The following is a 19,271-nucleotide window of genomic DNA, read 5'->3' on the forward strand; positions in this document are numbered from 1 at the left end:
GGGTACGTGGTGTCGCAACACACCAAACGCCTGCTGTCGCAGACGCCCCTGCGGGGGATCTAGCCTGTGAACTCGCACCCAATCGCAGAGGTGGTTTACTGGTCCGAGCATATTGGAAGCCACCTTGCCACCACGTTGGCTGGCAGCGATTTTTCTGTCACAGCCGTACGGAGCAGCTAGGCCTAAACAGTGGCACACTTCGTGAGCATGGCAGTAGCGAAATGTGCTGTTTGGTGCAGAGTCAACTAAAATCTTAGTAGGGGCCACACGCCATTTTTAAAGCTGTGAAAGTGCCTCGCCAACAAAAGTGAGGGATAGGCAATAAATTGAATTGTGGAAAAACTGTTCACAGCTGCCATGTCTGCGACATCGTGGCCTTTGTGTTAGAAAAATGGAGCTAGACACTATACAGCATCTGAAACTTGGGCCACCGTTTTACATTGGCTTGAAAAGCAACACTGTCCCACTGCCTAAGCAACCTGCAGGTGACGGGGTGGAAGGTATTGAAAATAGACAACAGCCCACAGAAGAAACAGCTGTTGAAGAGGCTTGACTCGGTCCACTGTGGAGCTAACCAAGCCGCTAGTCCATGCCATGCTGCTTTCGATGGTGCGAAAAAACAGTGCTTGAGCACTTGCTTTCATATTCAAAAGAAAGGGCAACTCTTTTGGCACCAGGGTGGGCACAGATTTCTCATATTTTGCTGAAATGTAGCAGGATATTCACCTCTCGGCACAATACAGCACAATCAGTACAGTGGTAGCATTGCTGATAGAATCATTCCTAATTCAAACCATTACAACATTCATAACAGACAGCATGACCTCATCTATAACGAAGGCAATTTGTCCCACATTAACCTTGTCATTGTGTCACTAGGCATGAAGTGGGCATCATTAAGGAATGTGCAATGGAAGTCGGTGGTAACTCCATTAGGCAGGATACCAGAAAACTATCGCAGGAGACGAAAGATCTGGTCAAGAAACGCCAATGTATGAAAGCCTCTAACCCTACAGCTAGAATAGAACTGGCAGAACTTTCGAAGTTAATCCACAAGCGTAAGACAGCTGACATAAGGAAGCATAATATGGATAGAATTGAACAGGCTCTCAGGAACGGAGGAAGCCTAAAAGCAGAGAAGAAGAAACTAGGAACTGGCAAGAATCAGATGTATGCGTTAAGAGACAAAGCCAGCAATATCATTACTAATATGGATGAGATAGTTCGATTGGCTGAGGAGTTCTATAGAGATTTATACAGTACCAGTGGCACCCACGACGATAATGGAAGAGAAAATAGTCTAGAGGAATTCGAAATCCCACAGGTAATGCTGGAAGAAGTAAAGAAAGCCTTGGGAGATATGCAAAGGGGAAGGCAGCTGGGGAGGATCAGGTAACAGCAGATTTGTTGAAGGATGGTGGGCAGATTGTTCTAGAGAAACTGGCCACCCTGTATACGCAATGCCTCATGACTGAGCGTACCAGAATCTTGGCAGAACGCTAACATAATCCTAATCCATAAGAAAGGGGACGCCAATGACTTGAAAAATTATAGACCGATCAGCTTACTGTCAGTTGCCTGCAAACTATTTACTAAGGTAATCGCAAATGGAATCAGGAACACCTTAGACTTCTATCAACCAAAGGACCAGGCAGGATTCTGTAAATGCTACTCAACAATAGACCGTATTCACACTATCAATCAGGTGATATAGAAATGTGCGGAATATAACCAACCCTTATATATAGCTTTCATTGATTACGAGAAAACGTTTGATTCTGTCAAAACCTCAGCAGTCATGGAGGCATTACAGAATCAGGGTGTAGACGAGCTGTATGTAAATATACTGAAAGAAATCTATAGCGGCTCCACAGCCACCGTAGTCCTCCAAAAGGAAAGCAAGAAAATCTTAATAAAGAAAAGCGTCAGGCAGGCAGATACGATCTCTCCAATGCTATTCACAGCGTGTTTACAGGAGGTACTCAGAGACCTGGATCGGGGAGAATTGGGGATAAAACTTAATGCAGAATACCTTAGTAACTTGTGATTCGCTGATGATGTTGCCTTGCTTAATAACTCAGGCAACCAATTGCAATGCATGCTCACTGACCTGGAGAGGCAAAGCAGAAGAGTGGGTCTAAAAATTAACCTGCAGAAAACTAAAGTAATGTTTAACGGTCTTGGAAGAGAACAGCAATTTACAATAGGTAGCAAGGTACTGAAAGTGCTAAGGGAATACATCTACCTAGGGCAGGTAGTGACAGCGGATCCGGATCAAGAGACGGAAATAATCAGAAGAATAAGAATGGGCTGGGGTGCACTTGGCAGGCATTCTCAGATCATGAAGAGCAGGTCACCATTATCCCTCAAGAGAAAAGTGTATAATAGCTGTGTCTTACCAGTACTCACCTACGGGGCAGAAACCTCGAGGCTTACGAAAAGGGTTCTACTCAAATTGAGGACGGCGCAACGAGCTATGGAAAGAAGAATGATGGGTGTAACGTTAAGGGATAAGAAAAGAGCAGATTGGGTGAGGGAACAAATGCGAGTTAATGACATCTTAGTTGAAATCAAGAAAAAGAAATGGGCATGGGCAGGACATGTAATGAGGAGGGAAGATAAACGATGGTCATTAAGGGTTACGGACTGGATTCCAAGGGAAGGGAAGCGTAGCAGGGGGCGGCAGAAAGTTAGGTGAGCGGATGAGATTAAGAAGTTTGCAGGGACGACATGGCTACAATTAGTACATGACCGGGGTTGTTGGAGAAGTATGGGAGAGGCCTTTGCCCTGCAGTGGGCGTAACCAGGCTGATGATGATGATGATGTGTCACTGACGTACCTGTACGTTCCACTAGGACGTGCACAGCAGGAAGTTGGCAAGCTCAGAGACAGTTTGCCACCTGTTGTATATTTCTGGAAGCATATTTTTTCCTCCCTATGTTTGAGATTTTAGCGGCTGTGGAATACGCCTCTGCATGGGTGTGGGAGGAGTGGCTAGCCGTGGCAATTCTGCATTCAAATATTGATGCCGTAGTGCAAGGCCACCTCTCTTGCATGTTTCTGCCCTTTATACAAGTTCTTATTTTACTTTTGTCTCCCACTATCTTCACTACGGTGCACTTCCTTTGGCGCGATGAGGGATCTCCGTTCGTTGGTGTGCTTTAACCAGAACGACTGTCATATCTATTCTATCTGTTGCTCTCCTTGCAACAGATTGGGTTGGGTTTGAATAAACAAAAGCACTCCTTCCTTGAGCATGGCCGTCTGATCAATTTTACATGGCTGCTCGTATGGCACCTTCCCCTGTTGACTATGGCAGCTTTTTGTAATTCAAATATGGCCAAGCTTGGAATTGGAGGATGGCAGCTTGTTATTTGAGGAAAAGGCAACTTCAGCTGCATTGGATTCTGGCCCAGACACCGTGAAAAAGTGCAGAGAATGACGACATTTGTGAGTCTGCCGTAGCTTTTATTTATTTTATGCTGTAAGCTTATATTCCTTTTGTCAAACTGGAATGTGAGGACCATACCAATAGACTGTTTGCCATTATCTGTGTAATTTTTCTGAGCACAGCTCGTAAGCGCCCGTTCCTGCGGCGAGCATTACAGTCGGCATAATCGAGCGAATGAACACAGCAAAAGACGAAAGCGAATGCTGTGTGCAGTGGGGGATGAAAGACTCAAGGAGGAAAGTAGAGAGGTAGGTATGTCAAAAGTGTGAGAAGAAAAGTGCAGTGCGGCAATGATAGCTACGAGATGGCGCCACAGTAGTGCACATCGTCTGAGAAGTCTGTCCGCGACGGCTGCTGTGAAAAGCGCCCATGTGTCACCCACGCACTGGCTCTCGCCATATCATCATCATAAACATTTATTGGTCTCTATTTACAGGGTCTTTTGTGGTAGTCTGTCCGGGTTTTCTTGGTCACTCTTGACTGGGTTTAGCAGGAGTGGGGCCCTTTGTCCAGGGCTCCAACGGCCTCAGCTGCCTTGCGTGCGCGCTGCACGATACCAATTTGGTCCTCGCAGCGGTTGCTGGCCAGCAGTGCCTCCCATTGTTCCGCACTTCGGTTTATGATTTTGGGGACTGCCGTTATAAGTTGGCATTCCCATGTGGTGTGATAGAAGGTGGGCTTTTTACCTCTTGCTATCTTCAGATTAGCGAGGCAGTCGTGCCGCATGATGCTCTGTTTGCGACGTGCCTCACGAGATAGACTGTCAGCGCCCGCCAATATATCATGAAATGGAAACCTAATGAGAGCAGCATTCCGGGCAAGTTGGTAATCCATTGCTTAAATGATATTGCGCGACATAAAAACGACACGGACGTGAGAGAAGACGACACACCAAGCGCAAACTTTCAACTAAGTTTATTGTGCCACTGCGTCATTTTATACATGGCAGGCAACGTAGATCGCGCATGCGCTTACAAGGAAATGAAGTGCGAGCATTGTTTAACTGCGCGAACAAACGAACCACAAAGACAGCGAGGGACAAGGACGGGCGCAGACTTGCAACTAAAGTTTATTCCACAACGTACACATATAAGTACACACCTGAAGAAATGAAGTGCGAAGTCATGTAACATGGTTACGTGTCAATGATCGGCTCCGCGAACACAGCAACAATGTAAAAATCGGCTCAGGTGGTTTCTTGGAGATCCACTGTCGCGATCATGGGTGCGAGCCTCTTAAGGATCAATGCACGATTGTTTCCCGTGGCAGAACGCAGCTCATCTGTGAGATATCTGAAGCGCAGATAATCGCGAAATTGGGTGATGCGTGTGTTAGCTTCCCGTCTCTGGCTCTCACAGAAAAAGAATTACGTTACTTGGACGCGGCGCCACATGACACGTAACCATGTTACATGACTTCGCACTTCATTTCCTTGTAAGCGCATGCGCGATCTACGTTGCCTGCCATGTATAAAATGACGCAGTGGCACAATAAACTTAGTTGAAAGTTTACGCTTGGTGTGTTGTCTTCTTTCACGTCCGTGTCGTTTTTATGTCGCGCAATATCATTTAAGAAATGGAAACCTGTACAGACCTGTGCTAAATTGTTGCTTTATGGAGTATCGGAATCGTTGGCTAATTTTTTTGTAACGACCATTGCACGCAGCTGAACGTGTGGTACACCAGCTTTGTTCTATTAAATGCCACACTATATTCAGTGCAACTCGTTTGTTATACTCTGCATGCCTTGAACGGCCACTACATTTACATAACTTATTCCATATGCTTCAGGTCCTGTGCACACTCAATACTTTTTGAATGCTTCAGCTTTGTACATCAATAGGAGACGCATATTGCCAACGACCCTGTGCTGCAATTATTGTGTGGTGTTGATTTCTTTCCCCTCTGCATGACCAAACATACACTGTTGCGTTTGTTTTATAATATCTGAGCAAAAAACAACGATGCCGGGAGTGCATCAGCTCTGAAAAGAAACGACACTGAGAGGGTTAAACGGAACTTTCTCTGTTCCAGCGGTGACCACTTCCTATCACAGTTTTGTGAACAAATTTCTGTATGGGCACTGAAAGGTCAGTTTTGTCATTTTACTGGTCTATCACGAGATTTACAATTGCTGTACAATGACTTTAGTAGGCCAGATGGTTATCCATGAAACCTTTTGACTATATCCCTATTCGTTATTATTGAGGTGTGTCTGCATCATATTTGATTCAATAATTGAATGTCATTTTCTGTGGATTCAATTTGAATGTTGAGACTTTGCTTGTCATTTAAGACTGCATGCATCACTGCTGCTGGGCGCTGCCACAGCAAATGCAGTGTTGTCATTCTTGCCCACATGATGCACTGGTGGTTTTCAGACTTTATTAAGCCACTGCAACAATCCAACATTCACTCACCGTTTATGATGACTTTGCCATCACCCCTGCGCAGAAGGTTGTACACATTCTTCTCATTCAGGGCGCAATCCACACAAGCCTGCACTGCCTCACGCAACACCCGGTTCATGGAACCTGGCCCCAGCTGAACGGGCAGCTGGCCGATCTTGGCCGGGTCCAGGTAGGGCCCGCACGAGCATTGGTGGTTCACATACACGCACACTGCAAACAATGGTGGACACACGAAATGCAGGCCCACCACGTTTCTTTGAGCCTGTGCTGCCACCGATGCAGGCTAAGTGCACTGCAACAACCATGTCTGATAAATAGGAGCCCCGTGTACAGAGGACTGTCCCAAGCTTAACTACTGCCTCTTTTGCAGAGAGGTAGCATTCCGCAGGGAGTCTTGTTTAATTTGTGTGCCCTACTCGCCTTGTTCATCTGCTATAAGTCTGATGTATGCATTGATTGAAATAATGCCACCACTGCAACGCAATGGTGGCACCACCTGTCATGCTATTGTGAAATGGCATGCGCGAGGTGCCACTGGAAAGGGGTGGGAAAGGAGAGCTTCTTGCGTGACTGTTTTTGACACTTGTGTCCAGAATCATATTTAAACACATGCCCAAAATAGCAGTTATTTTTCTAAATGCTCAATGCATTAGGTACACTACAGTATATACAAGGGGCATTCAATAAAGATTAGCCCTGGCACACTTCACTTGGGAGTGAATGAGAGAAGTTTCACAGTGCTAGATGTGCATTTCTGTAGGTCAGACATCCCACACTTTTCTAATAATCGTAGATTTCGAATAGAATATTAAAGCGAATCAGATAAAGAAAAAGAAAGCCATATTGGAAACGAATATCAAATATCAGAAAATTTAACGGAAACTTTTATGCTTCCAAATTTTTGATAAAAAACAGAGCTGCACATGCTCTGAAGGCTAATCACATTAACAAAAATTTTGCAAGCTACCATTGTCCTAAGTACCTATGAATTGAGATGCATATAGTATGCTCTACTCTTATTAAAGGGAAAACCAAATTAGTATGCCTGCACTGACAACAACTCAGTTCATATACGAAGGTCTGGAAAATATATTTTATTGAGAATGTCTGTCGGACACACTTAGGTGCTTTTTTCCCTCTGAAGCTGAAGGAATAGCGAAGTTGTCCTGAATAGCAATGGGGTTTTCAGTTTAACAGGGCACCATATAATTTACTTGTTTATTTATTTATTTACTTATTTATTTATTGATACTGTTAGCCCAAAAAGGCGAATACAGGCTGGAGAAATCATGAAATAAGCTTCAAAGATCACTACAAACAAGAGCACTACACAAATCAAACCAGAAAATACAACTGCTTCATTATGCCAACTTTACACAAGAATATCCGCAGGTATATAATTGAGCATTGTATGACAGGCACTGAACACAAGCAACAACTGTACCATACAAAATCAAATTTTCAACATCACACACAGAAACTTTGTCAATATTCCGTAGAATCATTTCAATCATGTCATGTTACGCATGCTGCCTATCATTGCACAAAGAAGCTAATAATGTGCGAGGATGGTTACATAGAAGAATAATAGACCAGTACAGATTTTTCAAACTGTTCTAGAGAATCAATTTTCATTATGCTATGCGGTAGCGCATTCCAACCTTCAATCGTTTTAGGAAAGAGGGAGTACTTAAATGAGTCAACCTTTGTAGGTATGGGCACATGTTGGTCCTCGTGGCTAGACCTAATGGACCGTGATATCCGCGATGTTCTGTTTTGTAAGTATCTTTAAGTGCCGAAATTGAAGCAGTTATTTTTCATTATATAAATAAATTTTAATCTAGCCACTTTTCACAGCGATGAAAGCTCGGGCAAGTTTAGTTGAGTGAGCATCTCAGTCACAGAATCCGTGCACCTATATTTTGACATAATAAACCTTGCTGCACGCCTCTGTATTTTTTCAATTTGATTTACTTCATTCTTCTTATACGGATCCCATATTATGCTAGCATATTCTATCGCGGGACGTACCAATGCCAGATATGCAGTTAGTTTAACATCTCAGGGAGCAAGTTTAAGCATACCTCTTAGTGACCATGGTTTAACCTCTGCGGCATTACATAAAATAGTGATGTGTTTTTTCCAAGATAAGTCATCTGGTATCGTAACGGCCAAATACGTTAAGTGGCTCACTTGTTTTACTGGTTTACTATCTAACTTGTAATTGGGACGTAATACATTTCTTATTTTTCTAGATATTTGTGCATACAGATTTTTGTCATTTTCATTTTCCATCGCTTTCACCAATTGGTGATTGCTTCTAGTGCTAAACCTAATTTTATTTGGTCCTCATTACAAGAGACTTTACAGTATATTAAGCAATCATCTGCAAATAAATGAACCATTATCGTATCATTAAGGCCATTTGTCATGTCATTAATACAACATAGAAACAATATAGATCCAAACACAGACCCTAGGTGTTACTTTTTGAATTTTTTATTTGTTTTCTTTAACTTCCACATATTGCGACCTGTTAGTAAGGTACGAAAGAATCCACTTAGCTACATTTAAATTAACTCTGAGATCAAGCAGTTTACCAACCAAATCCGAGTGTGAAACAGGGTCCAAAAGCTTTTGATAAATCTAAGCAAATTACGTCCACCTGACCTGTACCATTAATTCCCTGAGCAAAATCGTTTACTGTTTCTGCAAGCTGGGTGATAGTGGACAATCGGCTCCTAAATCCATGCTGGTTAGAAATAAATATGTTCAAGCTTTCGATATAGTTAAACAAGCTTTTTGATAGGATATGCTCGAACAAAACAGTTGACGGGTTGTATAAGATATCTCATTTGTTGCCCCCCTGGTTAAAGATATCCATGTATTACACACTTCTGTACTCAAGGTTATCGTACTGTATTCTTGTTTAAAGAAATACGACGTCCAGCAATTGCCTTAAATAATTTCAATTCAGAAACGCGTTATGCGTGCTATTGAGGGACTTCATGGCAGAACTTCAGATTTACCTTCGTCACCTCTAATTATGAAACATGACATCCTTAAAGTAAAAGAAGTACATAACTTCTGTCTACTTAAGTACATCCATCATCATAAATTGTTCTTTTCTTGTCCACATAATTCCAGCAGCCGTTATGCTTTTCGGACGAAACATAAGCTTGTTCCAATCACACGCACCAATTATGGCAAGGAAACACTAAGCTACCAAATTCCCACGGTAATAAATCAATTTCACTTTGAAACTGACTATTACCTTCCACAAAAACGTTTCAAATCTACAATTAAAAAATACCTATTGGAACAAATGGAATGAGATATTTATTTAGTCGACATACTTTGTATTTAATTGTATTTATTTTACTGCCTTTCAAATGTTTTTTTCTATAAAGCACATGTTGTAAGCTGTGTGATATTGTTTCTGTGTTTTAGGACTGATATTTTTATGTTTGTAAAAAAATTATGTATCTTTATACTGCTCCTACGATAAGTTGTGTATTCAATTTATTCTTTTCTTGCATAAATCTTGTGCACGTTAACTTACTGCTTCATGCTTTTACAATGCTTGAGAAATTAATCGTGAATTTGTTGTGAAGTGCAGTGCACAGTGCCAGCTGTTTTACGGGAGACCGGAACCTTGTCAGGCTCTTGCCTTTTGTCTTGGCACCCTCTTTTCTTTGAAAAGAAAATAAACTTTCACTTTCACTTCACTTTCATCTTGCAGCAAGTACTTGTAATTGAAGTCGGTCTATAATTTTGAACTCTATGTTTGTCCCCAGTTTTGTAAACTGGCACAACTCGCGCCATTTACCAATCATTTGGCAAACTGTGCTGTTCAAGAGACACACGGAAAATTATCCGCAAATACTTCACGATTCATTCAGCATCATCAACATCATCATGATCAGCCTGGTTACGCCCACTGCAGGGCAAAGGCCTCTCCCATACTTCTCCAACAACCCCGGTCATGTACTAGTTGTGGCCATGTCTTCCCTGCAAACTTCTTAATCTCATCCGCCCACCTAACTTTCTGCCGCCCCCGGCTACGCTTCCCTTATCTTGGAATCCAGTCCGTAACCCTTAATGACCATCGGTTATTTTCACTCCTCATTACATGTCCTGCCCATGCCCATTTCTTTTTCTGGATTTCAACTAAGGTGTCATTAACTCGCATTTGTTCCCTCACCCAATCTGCTCTTTTCTTATCCCATAATGCTACACCCATCATTCTCCTTTCCATAGCTTGTTGCATCATCCTCAATTTAAGTAGAACCCTTTTCGTAAGCCTTCAGGTTTCTGCCTCGTACGTGAGTACTGGTAAGACAGAGCTGTTATACACTTTTCTCTTGATGGATAATGGCAACCTGCTGTTCATGATCTGAGAATGCCTGCCAAACCCACCCCAGCCCATTCTTATTCTTCTGATTATTTCAGTCTCATGATCCGGATCCGCTGTCACTACCTGTCCTAAGTAGATGTATCCCCTTACTATTTCTAGTGCCTCGCTACCTATCGTAAACTGCTGTTCTCTTCCGAGACTGTTAAACATTACTTTAGTTTTCTGCAGATTAATTTTTAGACCCACCCTCCTGCTTTGCCTCTCCAAGTCAGTGAGCATGGATTGAAATTGGTCCCCTGAGAAGCAAGGCAATATCATCAGCGAATCGCAAGTTACTAAGGTATTCTTCAATAACTCTTAGCCCAAATTCTTCCCAATCCAGGTCTCTGAATACCTCCTGTGAACATGCTGTAAATAGCATTGGAGAGATCGTATCTCCCTGCCTGACGCCTTTCTTTATTGGGATTTTGTTGCTTTCTTTATGGAGGACTACTGTGGCTGTGGAGCCGCTATAGATATCTTTCAGTATTTTTACATACAGCTCGTCTACACCCTGATTCCGTAATGCCTCCATGACTGCTGAGGTTTCGACAGAATCAAACGCTTTCTCGTAATCAATGAAAGGTATATATAAGGGTTGGTTATATTCCGCACATTTCTCTATCACTTGATTGATAGCGTGAATATGGTCTATTGTTGAGTAGCCTTTACGGAAACTTGCCTAATCCTTTGCTTGACAGAAGTCTAAGGTGTTCCTGATTCTATTTGCGATTACCTAAGTAAATAGTTTGTAGGCAATGGACAGTAGACTGATCGGTCTATAATTTTTCAAGTCTTAGGCATCTCCTTTCTTATGGATTAGGATTATGTTAGTGTTCTTCCAAGATTCCGGTACGCTTGAGGTCATGAGGCATTGCGTATACAGGATGGATAGTTTTTCAAAAACAATCTCCTCACCATCCTTCAACAAATCTGCTATTACCTAATCCTCCCCAGCTGCAGGGTGTCTACCAAGTTGACATTTCCAAATTCCCTGAGTTTTCCAGGATTTCCCTGAGTGCCTTTGCACATTTCCCTGAGTGATGCAGAACTATGTTTTATGTCAAGACGGGCTGAAACCATATTGCCTGATGCTGTCACTCTCGAGTAAGCACATGAAAAAAAATTAAAGAGCGATGTAGTATAGTGCCGCCCCCTGTCAGGTCTCGGTGTCATCGTACATGTATGTTTTGTAGTTGTTTAGCTAGATGGCGCACCCCCCTTCTGTCATGTGACGAGCTTGTGCCAATCTGGAGGTGTCATCTGGCGTGTGAAGCCTTTATAAGTAATAAACGGCCGTGGGTCGGCCGAGTCTTCGTTCCGGTTTTCATCGGGAGCAGTTTGCTCCGTGTCTCCTTCCTGCGCCGGCGCTAGCCGCGCATTCGCCCGGTCGGGGCCCCCCGCTTGCCTGCCGCTGCCGACACAACATCTTTTGGCGACGAGGATGGGATTCCCGCAGCGGCTCCGACCGAAGCCCCGGGAAACCAGCGAGCTTCGTAAGTGAAGCGTCCTTTACGTGTCGGCACGGCCTGCAAACGCCGCCGACGCACTTGGCGTCGCGAGGCTTCCGAGCCTAGGCCTACTCGCCCCCTTGTTCTTCCGTGCCCCATTCCTGCTGCGAGCTCCGGCTTGTTTTCTGCACTGTCTCCTGCGCGCTACCGGGCATGGCGTCTTTTACGGCGAACCTTCCCGTTTTTCTTGAAGTGCCCAGCCCACCGTTAATTCCATGGTATCGCTGGAAAAAAATTTTTCAGGCCCACCTCGAAGCGACCGGCGGTGGCGACTGGACGGACGCGCAACGAGCGTCCGTCCAGTCGCCACCGACGAGCGCTGACGAGTGTCCGCGCTCGTCAGCGCTCTCGGGCGTGAGGGACAACGGAAGTACTTTGCAGACGAGGAGCAGGAAGCAGCAAGGCAGTTAACCAGCGCAGCGTCAGCTTCAAGGGAAGCAGCAAGGCAGTCGACCGGCGCAGCGTCAACGTCAAGTGATGCGGTCCCGCCAGCGTCAGAGTTCCCGAGACTCTTGCAGCGGCTTGACCGGCTGTTCGCCGCGTCAACAAATGTCCTGGCGGAAAGGCACGAATTCACCAGTCGAAAGCAGTTCGAGGGAGAAGGATTCCTGGAATTCGTGACCGCATTGAAGGAGAAGGCGGTACAGTGCAACTTCGGCACAAGCTACGACGAGCGCGTCCGAGACCAAATAATACATGGGGTAGCGAACGTCAGCGTTCGCGAAAAGTTGCTGGCTCATGGCGAAACCCTGTCCCTGGACAAGGCAGAAGAAATTGGACGCTCGTTAGAAGCCCTGCATCGAGCGAACCGCGCGTTCGGCTCCGAAAATGTACGAAGAATCGAGGCATCTCAACTTGGCGTTCCGTCGACGAGCCAAGATGGCCGACTTCTTCCGGGGAGCCGCCAAGATGGCCGACGTAGTCCGGGAGGCCGCCAAGATGGCAGACTTCTTCCGAGAAGCCGCCAAGAGGGCCGACAGTTCGCACATGGCTCCTGCGGGAACCGTGGTGCATGCGACCGGTGTGGCAGCACGAAGCATATTGCAACGTACAGGAATTGCCCCGCAAGGAACCGGCGGTGCAACGCCTGCCACACGTTGGGCCATTTTGCATCAATATGCCGGAAAACCCGTACTGTTCAACACGTCTCTTCCGCAGAGACGCTGTCTTCAACTTCCGCAAGGCAGCCGTCCGCGTCTGTCTTGACGGTAAGCACTTTTGAAACTAAAAAAGATTTGGAAGTTCCGGTCGTAGTGAACGGCGTCTCCATGCGACTGCCGGTGGATACGGGAGCGTCTGTGTCATGCATGACGGCCGAAGATTTTAGAAATAACTTTGGTCGACAGCACAGGCTGTCACAACCAACAGTGGACTTGAGAAATTTCTCCAAGCAACGCATCAACATTCAAGGCCTGTTTCAAGCTACTGTCCAGTTTTTCCAAAGGTCATGCTCCGTCACGTTCCACGTAACGACTACAGGAACATCACTGCTGGGTTTAGACGCCACCCAACGCTTGGGCATACAGATCGACGGTACGTCGCTGACATGTCGTCTACCATCGCTTCCTTCAGTACAGAGCCCCACAGGTGTGCCTCCAGGTTTTGATCACCTCTTCAGTGACGAGTTGAGTCTCGTCAACAACTGTGTGCACGGAATTCATCGGCAGCAAGATGCGAAACCAGTATCTTCAAAGTTGCGCAGACTACCCCTGGCTCTCTGTGACCAGGTCCCAAATGAATTGTGACGTCTCGAGGACTGCGACGTCATCAAGCGTGTCGAGGCTTCTGAGTGGGTGTCTCCACTCGTGGTGGTGCGCAAGAAGGATGGAACCATGCGGCTCTGTGTAGAGCTACGGGAACAGGACAGTCTTGTGCCTCACGTTCAAGAAAGGGTCTTTCAGAAACAGTGGCAGACTAAACAGTACGTAGACAAACGTAGAGGTGCTCAGGCAACTCGTATCAAGGTGGGAGACACCGTCAGAATAAGATTTAAGAGGAAACGATTTTTTAAGTACAGTAAACCTCATAAAGTCAAGGCCCAGATAGGACCATCTACTTTTCTACTCAGTGATGGGAAGACGTGGCATGTGTCTAAGTTAACACTAGTGATGAAGGATCCAGCAGGTAGTACATTGTGTACAAGTGACAAAGATTTTTTGTACTCATATCCAAACTTGGATAGTCATTCCGATGACTTGTCTGTAGTGACAGCGTCTTCTCATAGTCATAAGCTTCAGTTAAGTAGTGCGTCTGACTGTATCACTTCCGAGTCTACACAGTCAGCAGTCGTCTCTGATTCCGTGGGGGAATCGGTAGCCTCCCAGGACTTGTTGGGACTTCGAGAGGAGCTTCCTGGGCAACCCTCTCCAGCTTTGAGCGACAACCACATTCAGTTTTCCAACCAGGGGGAGGGAAATAGTGGGACGACTGGGTCTTTAAAGTCGACCGATACGCGTCACAACCCCCAAAGTTCTTCTGAGGTACGCACGCGTCCTCATCGTGACAGAAAACGGCCTCCGTGGCTCGATGATTTTGTTTTTGTAGTGTAGAGCGTATTGCAGTCTTCGAAATGCCACGGCTAGGGGCCTCGCTGTGACATTTAGGAGACAGTCCACATGTTTCATTAACACAGGAAAAAAGTGCTTCTTGTTGCGGTGCAGTGAGTTTTGTGCCGTGTTCCTTGTCAGACTTTGTTTGAGTGACTGCCTGTGTTATGGTGCCCAAGACTGGTGCGCGTGTATGTGAACATGGGGGGAACGAACTGAAATCGCCTTTGGACTTAAGTGCGCATCTTGTGTGCGCGTTTAACTGTATGTTTACTTTGTTTCCAGGGGGGGATGGTGTAGTATAGTGCCGCCCCCTGTCAGGTCTCGGTGTCATCGTACATGTATGTTTTGTAGTTGTTTAGCTAGATGGCGCACCCCCCTTCTGTCATGTGATGAGCTTGGGCCAATCTGGAGGTGTCATCTGGCGTGTGAAGCCTTTATAAGTAATAAACGGCCGTGGGTCGGCCGAGTCTTCGTTCCGGTTTTCATCGGGAGCAGTTTGCTCCGTGTCTCCTTCTTGCGCCGGCGCTAGCCGCGCGTTCGCCCGGTCGGGGCCCCCCGCTTGCCTGCCGCTGCCGACACAACAAGCGACTTAATCCAATTTGAATACTAAGGAGTAGTGTTTATGTTATTCAAGAAGAGAATAGAAGGCAGGGGGTTAGTAAAATGCACAGCAAATAAAGTGTCTTCGAAAAAAATTGCAAATGAAGTCGGACATTCACAAGTACGAATAAAAAGGAGATGCAAATAGAAGCAAATATATTCGAATACGTGCTATTTCTATCAACTGATAGCAAGCTCAGTGGTATGAGGCCCGAACTCTGTCACAATTGAGATTCTCTCTCAACCGCTCGTAAGTCAACCTCAACTGTCCTGACATACTCTCAGCCTGTGCACGACGCCTGAGTGTTGTGTTTCACTGCTTTAAGAGTTTATTTTGGTTTGGATGAGGCGCCTGCATCTCGGCATCAGCCAAAACTTTGTTTTTTGAGCTCAAGCTCCTTCAAAATGGCGGCAGCAAGCTTCCTTTCCCGTTTATTCCACAATGCGTACATTGTGCGTACATTATTCCAGTCCGCGCCATTGCTGACAGCAGCTAATTCTTTCAATAAAAAACTCGGCACCCAACGGCAAGAAGTTTCATAGCGAACGTCGAACCAGCTGGCCTAGAGTGGCCGCAGTGGTGGCAACGGCTGCCAGCGGATCTGCGTGCGATAGTGCCGGTTCGAGGTGGCGAAGTAATCAAAACGGCAGCGGTGGTGCCTTTGATTATTGCCGTTTCGGACCTGCGGTCACGGCAAAACGTCCGCAAAATCGGACGGCGAAGAGTTTTTGCGTCCGAAATTTCACACGTTCTGATACATTCACTCTATGGGGTACGTGGCGGTGCCGCGAAGCCGTCCAAATTATCGGGAATCCGGAAAGTCGGTCGTTGACTGCACACTGGCAACTCCTCCAGCCGACGACAGGGCGTCTAAGGCGATTCATTACGATTCCTGTCTGTTGCGCGAGCCAGCATTACCACGACTTTCACCCCTTTCAATAAAATTGCCGCTAATTTTCCCTGATAGAGGCCCAAATTCCCTGAGTTTTCCCTGACTTTTTCCCCCCCAGACTACTCAAAATATCTGAGAATTCCAGGTTTTCCATGTTGGTAGACACCCTGCAGCTGCCTCCCCCTTTGCATAGCTCCCATGGGCTTTCTTCTTACGGCGTTACTTGTGTGATTTCAAATTCCTCTAGACTATTCTCTCTTCCATTATCGCCGTGGGTGCCACTGGTACTGTACAAATCTCTATAGAACTCCTCAGCCACTTGAACTATCTCATCCATATTAGTAATGATATTGCCGGCTTTGTCTCTTAACGCATACATCTGATCCTTTCCAATTCCTAGTTTCTTCTTAAGCAGCAGAAGCTTGATTTGGGCTAGTTGGTTTTGCATACTTGATGAAAAGAGCGCTACGAAGACGCGGACTAAAAGAACAACATGTACGATGAACAAGGCGCCTTGTCCGTTGTACATGTTGTTCTTTTAGTCCGCGTCTTCGTAGCGCTCTTTTCATCTAGTTTCGTCTTCACTGCTTTTAGGCTTCCTCTGTTCCTGAGAGCATGTTCAATTCTATCCATATTATACTTCCTTACGTAAGCTGTCTTACGCTTGTTGATTAACTTGGAAAGTTCTGCCAGTTCCATTCTAGCTGTAGGGTTAGAGGCTTTCACTATGCTAAAGATGAAAAAATTCCTAACTATTGCCTAAGATTCCAAAAACAAAGCACTCCTAAAATACGAACTGAACACGGACGACAGAAAACGGAATATCAGGTAGCTGATGTATTAAATAAGGTCAAAGAAAAATTGGATTTCAGTACCACTATCAATATTTTCGAAAATACCATAAAAAATGTAATAATCATTTCAGAATTAAACTACTCTCAGAAATAATGTTAGCTGTGGCTGTTTCTCCCCTTAGTTACTATTTGATTTCTTTTGGTGTGTGTGTGTGTGTGCAAAGGCGTGCGATATGTATGTGTGTATACAAACATCTTCGTATGTTGTATGAATATAGTTGCATAATAAAAAAAAACACGCACGTGAAATGTATGTTCAATGTATATATGTACTTCATACATTATGTATGTAATACAGACATGTATAGACATAGATACTGTTCTTATAAAAATGTAAAATGGTTATATTCTGTGTTTTTTCATGTTTTTTTGTTTGTTTATTTGTGATGAAAGCATGACTGTTATCTTTGCCTAAAACCGCTTGCCAAACTGTAAAGGGTCAGAGGCCTTTGTCAGGCATTTTAAGCGTTTAGCCTCTGCCCCTCTAGCAGGCTCTGTATTAGGTCTGTTGAAAAATATCATTCATTCATACATTGGCGCTTCTTGATCAGTCTTTTGTCTCCTACGATAGTTTACTGGTATCCTGTCAAACAGAGTTACCACCGACTTCTATTGCACACTCCTTAACGATGCCTATAAGATTGTCGTTCATTGTTTCAACACTAAGGTCCTCTTCCTGAGTTAAAGCCGAATACCTGTTCTGTAGCTTGATGCGGAATTCCTCTATTTTCCCTCTTACCGCTAACTCATTGATCGGCTTCTTATGTACCAGTTTCTTCCGTTCCCTCCTCAGGTCTAGGCTAATTCGAGTTCTTACTATCCTGTGGTCACTGCAGCGCACCTTGCCGAGCACGTCCACATCTTGTATGATGCCAGGGTTAGCGCAGAGTATAAGGTCTATTCCCTTTGTAGTCTTGTCATTCGGGCTCCTCCATGTCCACTTTCGGCTATCCCGCTTGCAGAAGAAGGTATTCATTATCCGCATATTATTCTGTTCTGCAATGTTTACTAATAACTCTCCCCTGCTATTCCTAGTGCCTATGCCATATTCCCCCATTGACTTCTCTCCAGCCTGCTTCTTGCCTAGCTGCACTCGCGTATTCGATGTGATCAGCATGCTTTCCAGGGGCTAATCGGCCAGATTTTCATACACGCTGCCACACTTGCTTCATACGTGCTACTGTGCGCTGCTTTTGTTGCTTCTTCCACCATTTGCGTAGCGTTAATTGTTGCAAATGGTCTGGCCAACCTGGTCAAACCTTGTACCAATAAAGATTGCGCGTTGTGAAAAGACTGAGTGCATCAAGGCACCGACCATGCTCGTGGCATTGACTGAAGGTGCAGATATTCACAAAATTGAATTTGATTCACGAATCGAATTAATCGACTGTCCATGATTCGATTCAAAATTGAATATTCCAGTATTTGCCCACCCCTATTAATAGTCGTTTTAGTTTTACAGGTCAGAAGACTGAGGAGTGCAGGAGCATGGAGCCAGAGAAGCAAAGGGCAGTTATGTTTTTTTTTCCCCCCCCTCAAATGCAGCCAACCTCAACGAAAATTTCAACAATAAATGACTGTGTATGGGTCAGATGCCCCGTTGTATGACATCGTGAAGTACTAGCACTGCCAGTTCAAATGCGGACAGAATTCGGTTGAAATGGCACTGATTCTCGGTTGATCCTATTGTCATTGATGGAAACACTGCCACATAACAATTGAATAACTATCTGAAAAGGTAAAGGTCAGTGCAGGGTCTGTTTAAGAATAGAACCCTTGATCCTAGAGATAGTTGAAACAGCATACAGTTGTAATTCCATCCATTCAAATAAAAACACGCTAAAATCACTTCCCTTATTTAAACTATAGCTCATTCTGTTCTTGTTTCTCTTGCTTATTTGCTAGTAGCAAACATACATTGCATGTTTTTTATAGAACATATCAAATATCTCTATCAAATGTGTACATATTGAAAGTTATTTGAAACTGAGTAAGTTTTGGCATGTGTTATGTTCAACGTATTATGTATTTTTATTGCGTATTTCTATATGTATATGGCTATGCACATGTGTATTTTTAGTGTACACATGGATATATGTATATTTATATTGTAATGAAGAACGCCTGGATGTGGGCAGCAGGATTGCCAACAGCATCCTGTGCTGCAGATGCTCGAGCTTAGAGACTGTGCTCGTTGAAGCACTCTACCCGTCATTAGGCCGTTGTGTAATAAACCTCCTTTATAACTGGTGTACGTGCTGGGTCCCTTTCACCTCTACCATCCTTGAACTCTGCACTCGGACACTACCTTCCACCATGCCAGACACCAACCAGCAGACGGTCCCGTCGCCGCTTGTTCTTTGCGCTGGTGCTATTTGCCAGCGGGATCTTCAGCGGGACGGACGACAATAACGCTGAAGATTGGCTTGCATCCTACGAGCGGGTGAGCGCTCATAACAAATGGGATGACTCAACCAAGCTAACCAACGTCGTTTTCTAACTTGCAGGCATGGCCAACCTCTGGTTCAAGAACCATGAGGTGGATTTCCGAATGTGGGCTACATTCAAGGTGGCTTTTACAGCAGTATTTAATCGTCCCGCCATCC

The 19,271-nt window shown here is 44.8% G+C and overlaps 1 protein-coding gene across 8 annotated transcripts in view; it reads right to left on the reverse strand.

Annotated features, from left to right (window-relative positions):
* LOC142584599 (polycomb protein SCMH1-like) overlaps positions 1-19,271 on the reverse strand; it is a 378,417-nt gene that overhangs the window by 102,497 nt on the left and 256,649 nt on the right. For all 8 annotated transcript variants that reach the window (XM_075694723.1, XM_075694729.1, XM_075694726.1 and 5 more), the window contains one exon: positions 5,872-6,072. In XM_075694723.1, the coding sequence (XP_075550838.1) occupies positions 5,872-6,072 (201 nt within the window). The remainder of the gene's footprint in view (positions 1-5,871; positions 6,073-19,271) is intronic.

Source organism: Dermacentor variabilis, chromosome 6 (assembly GCF_050947875.1).
Source record: "Dermacentor variabilis isolate Ectoservices chromosome 6, ASM5094787v1, whole genome shotgun sequence".
NCBI lineage: Eukaryota > Metazoa > Arthropoda > Arachnida > Ixodida > Ixodidae > Dermacentor > Dermacentor variabilis.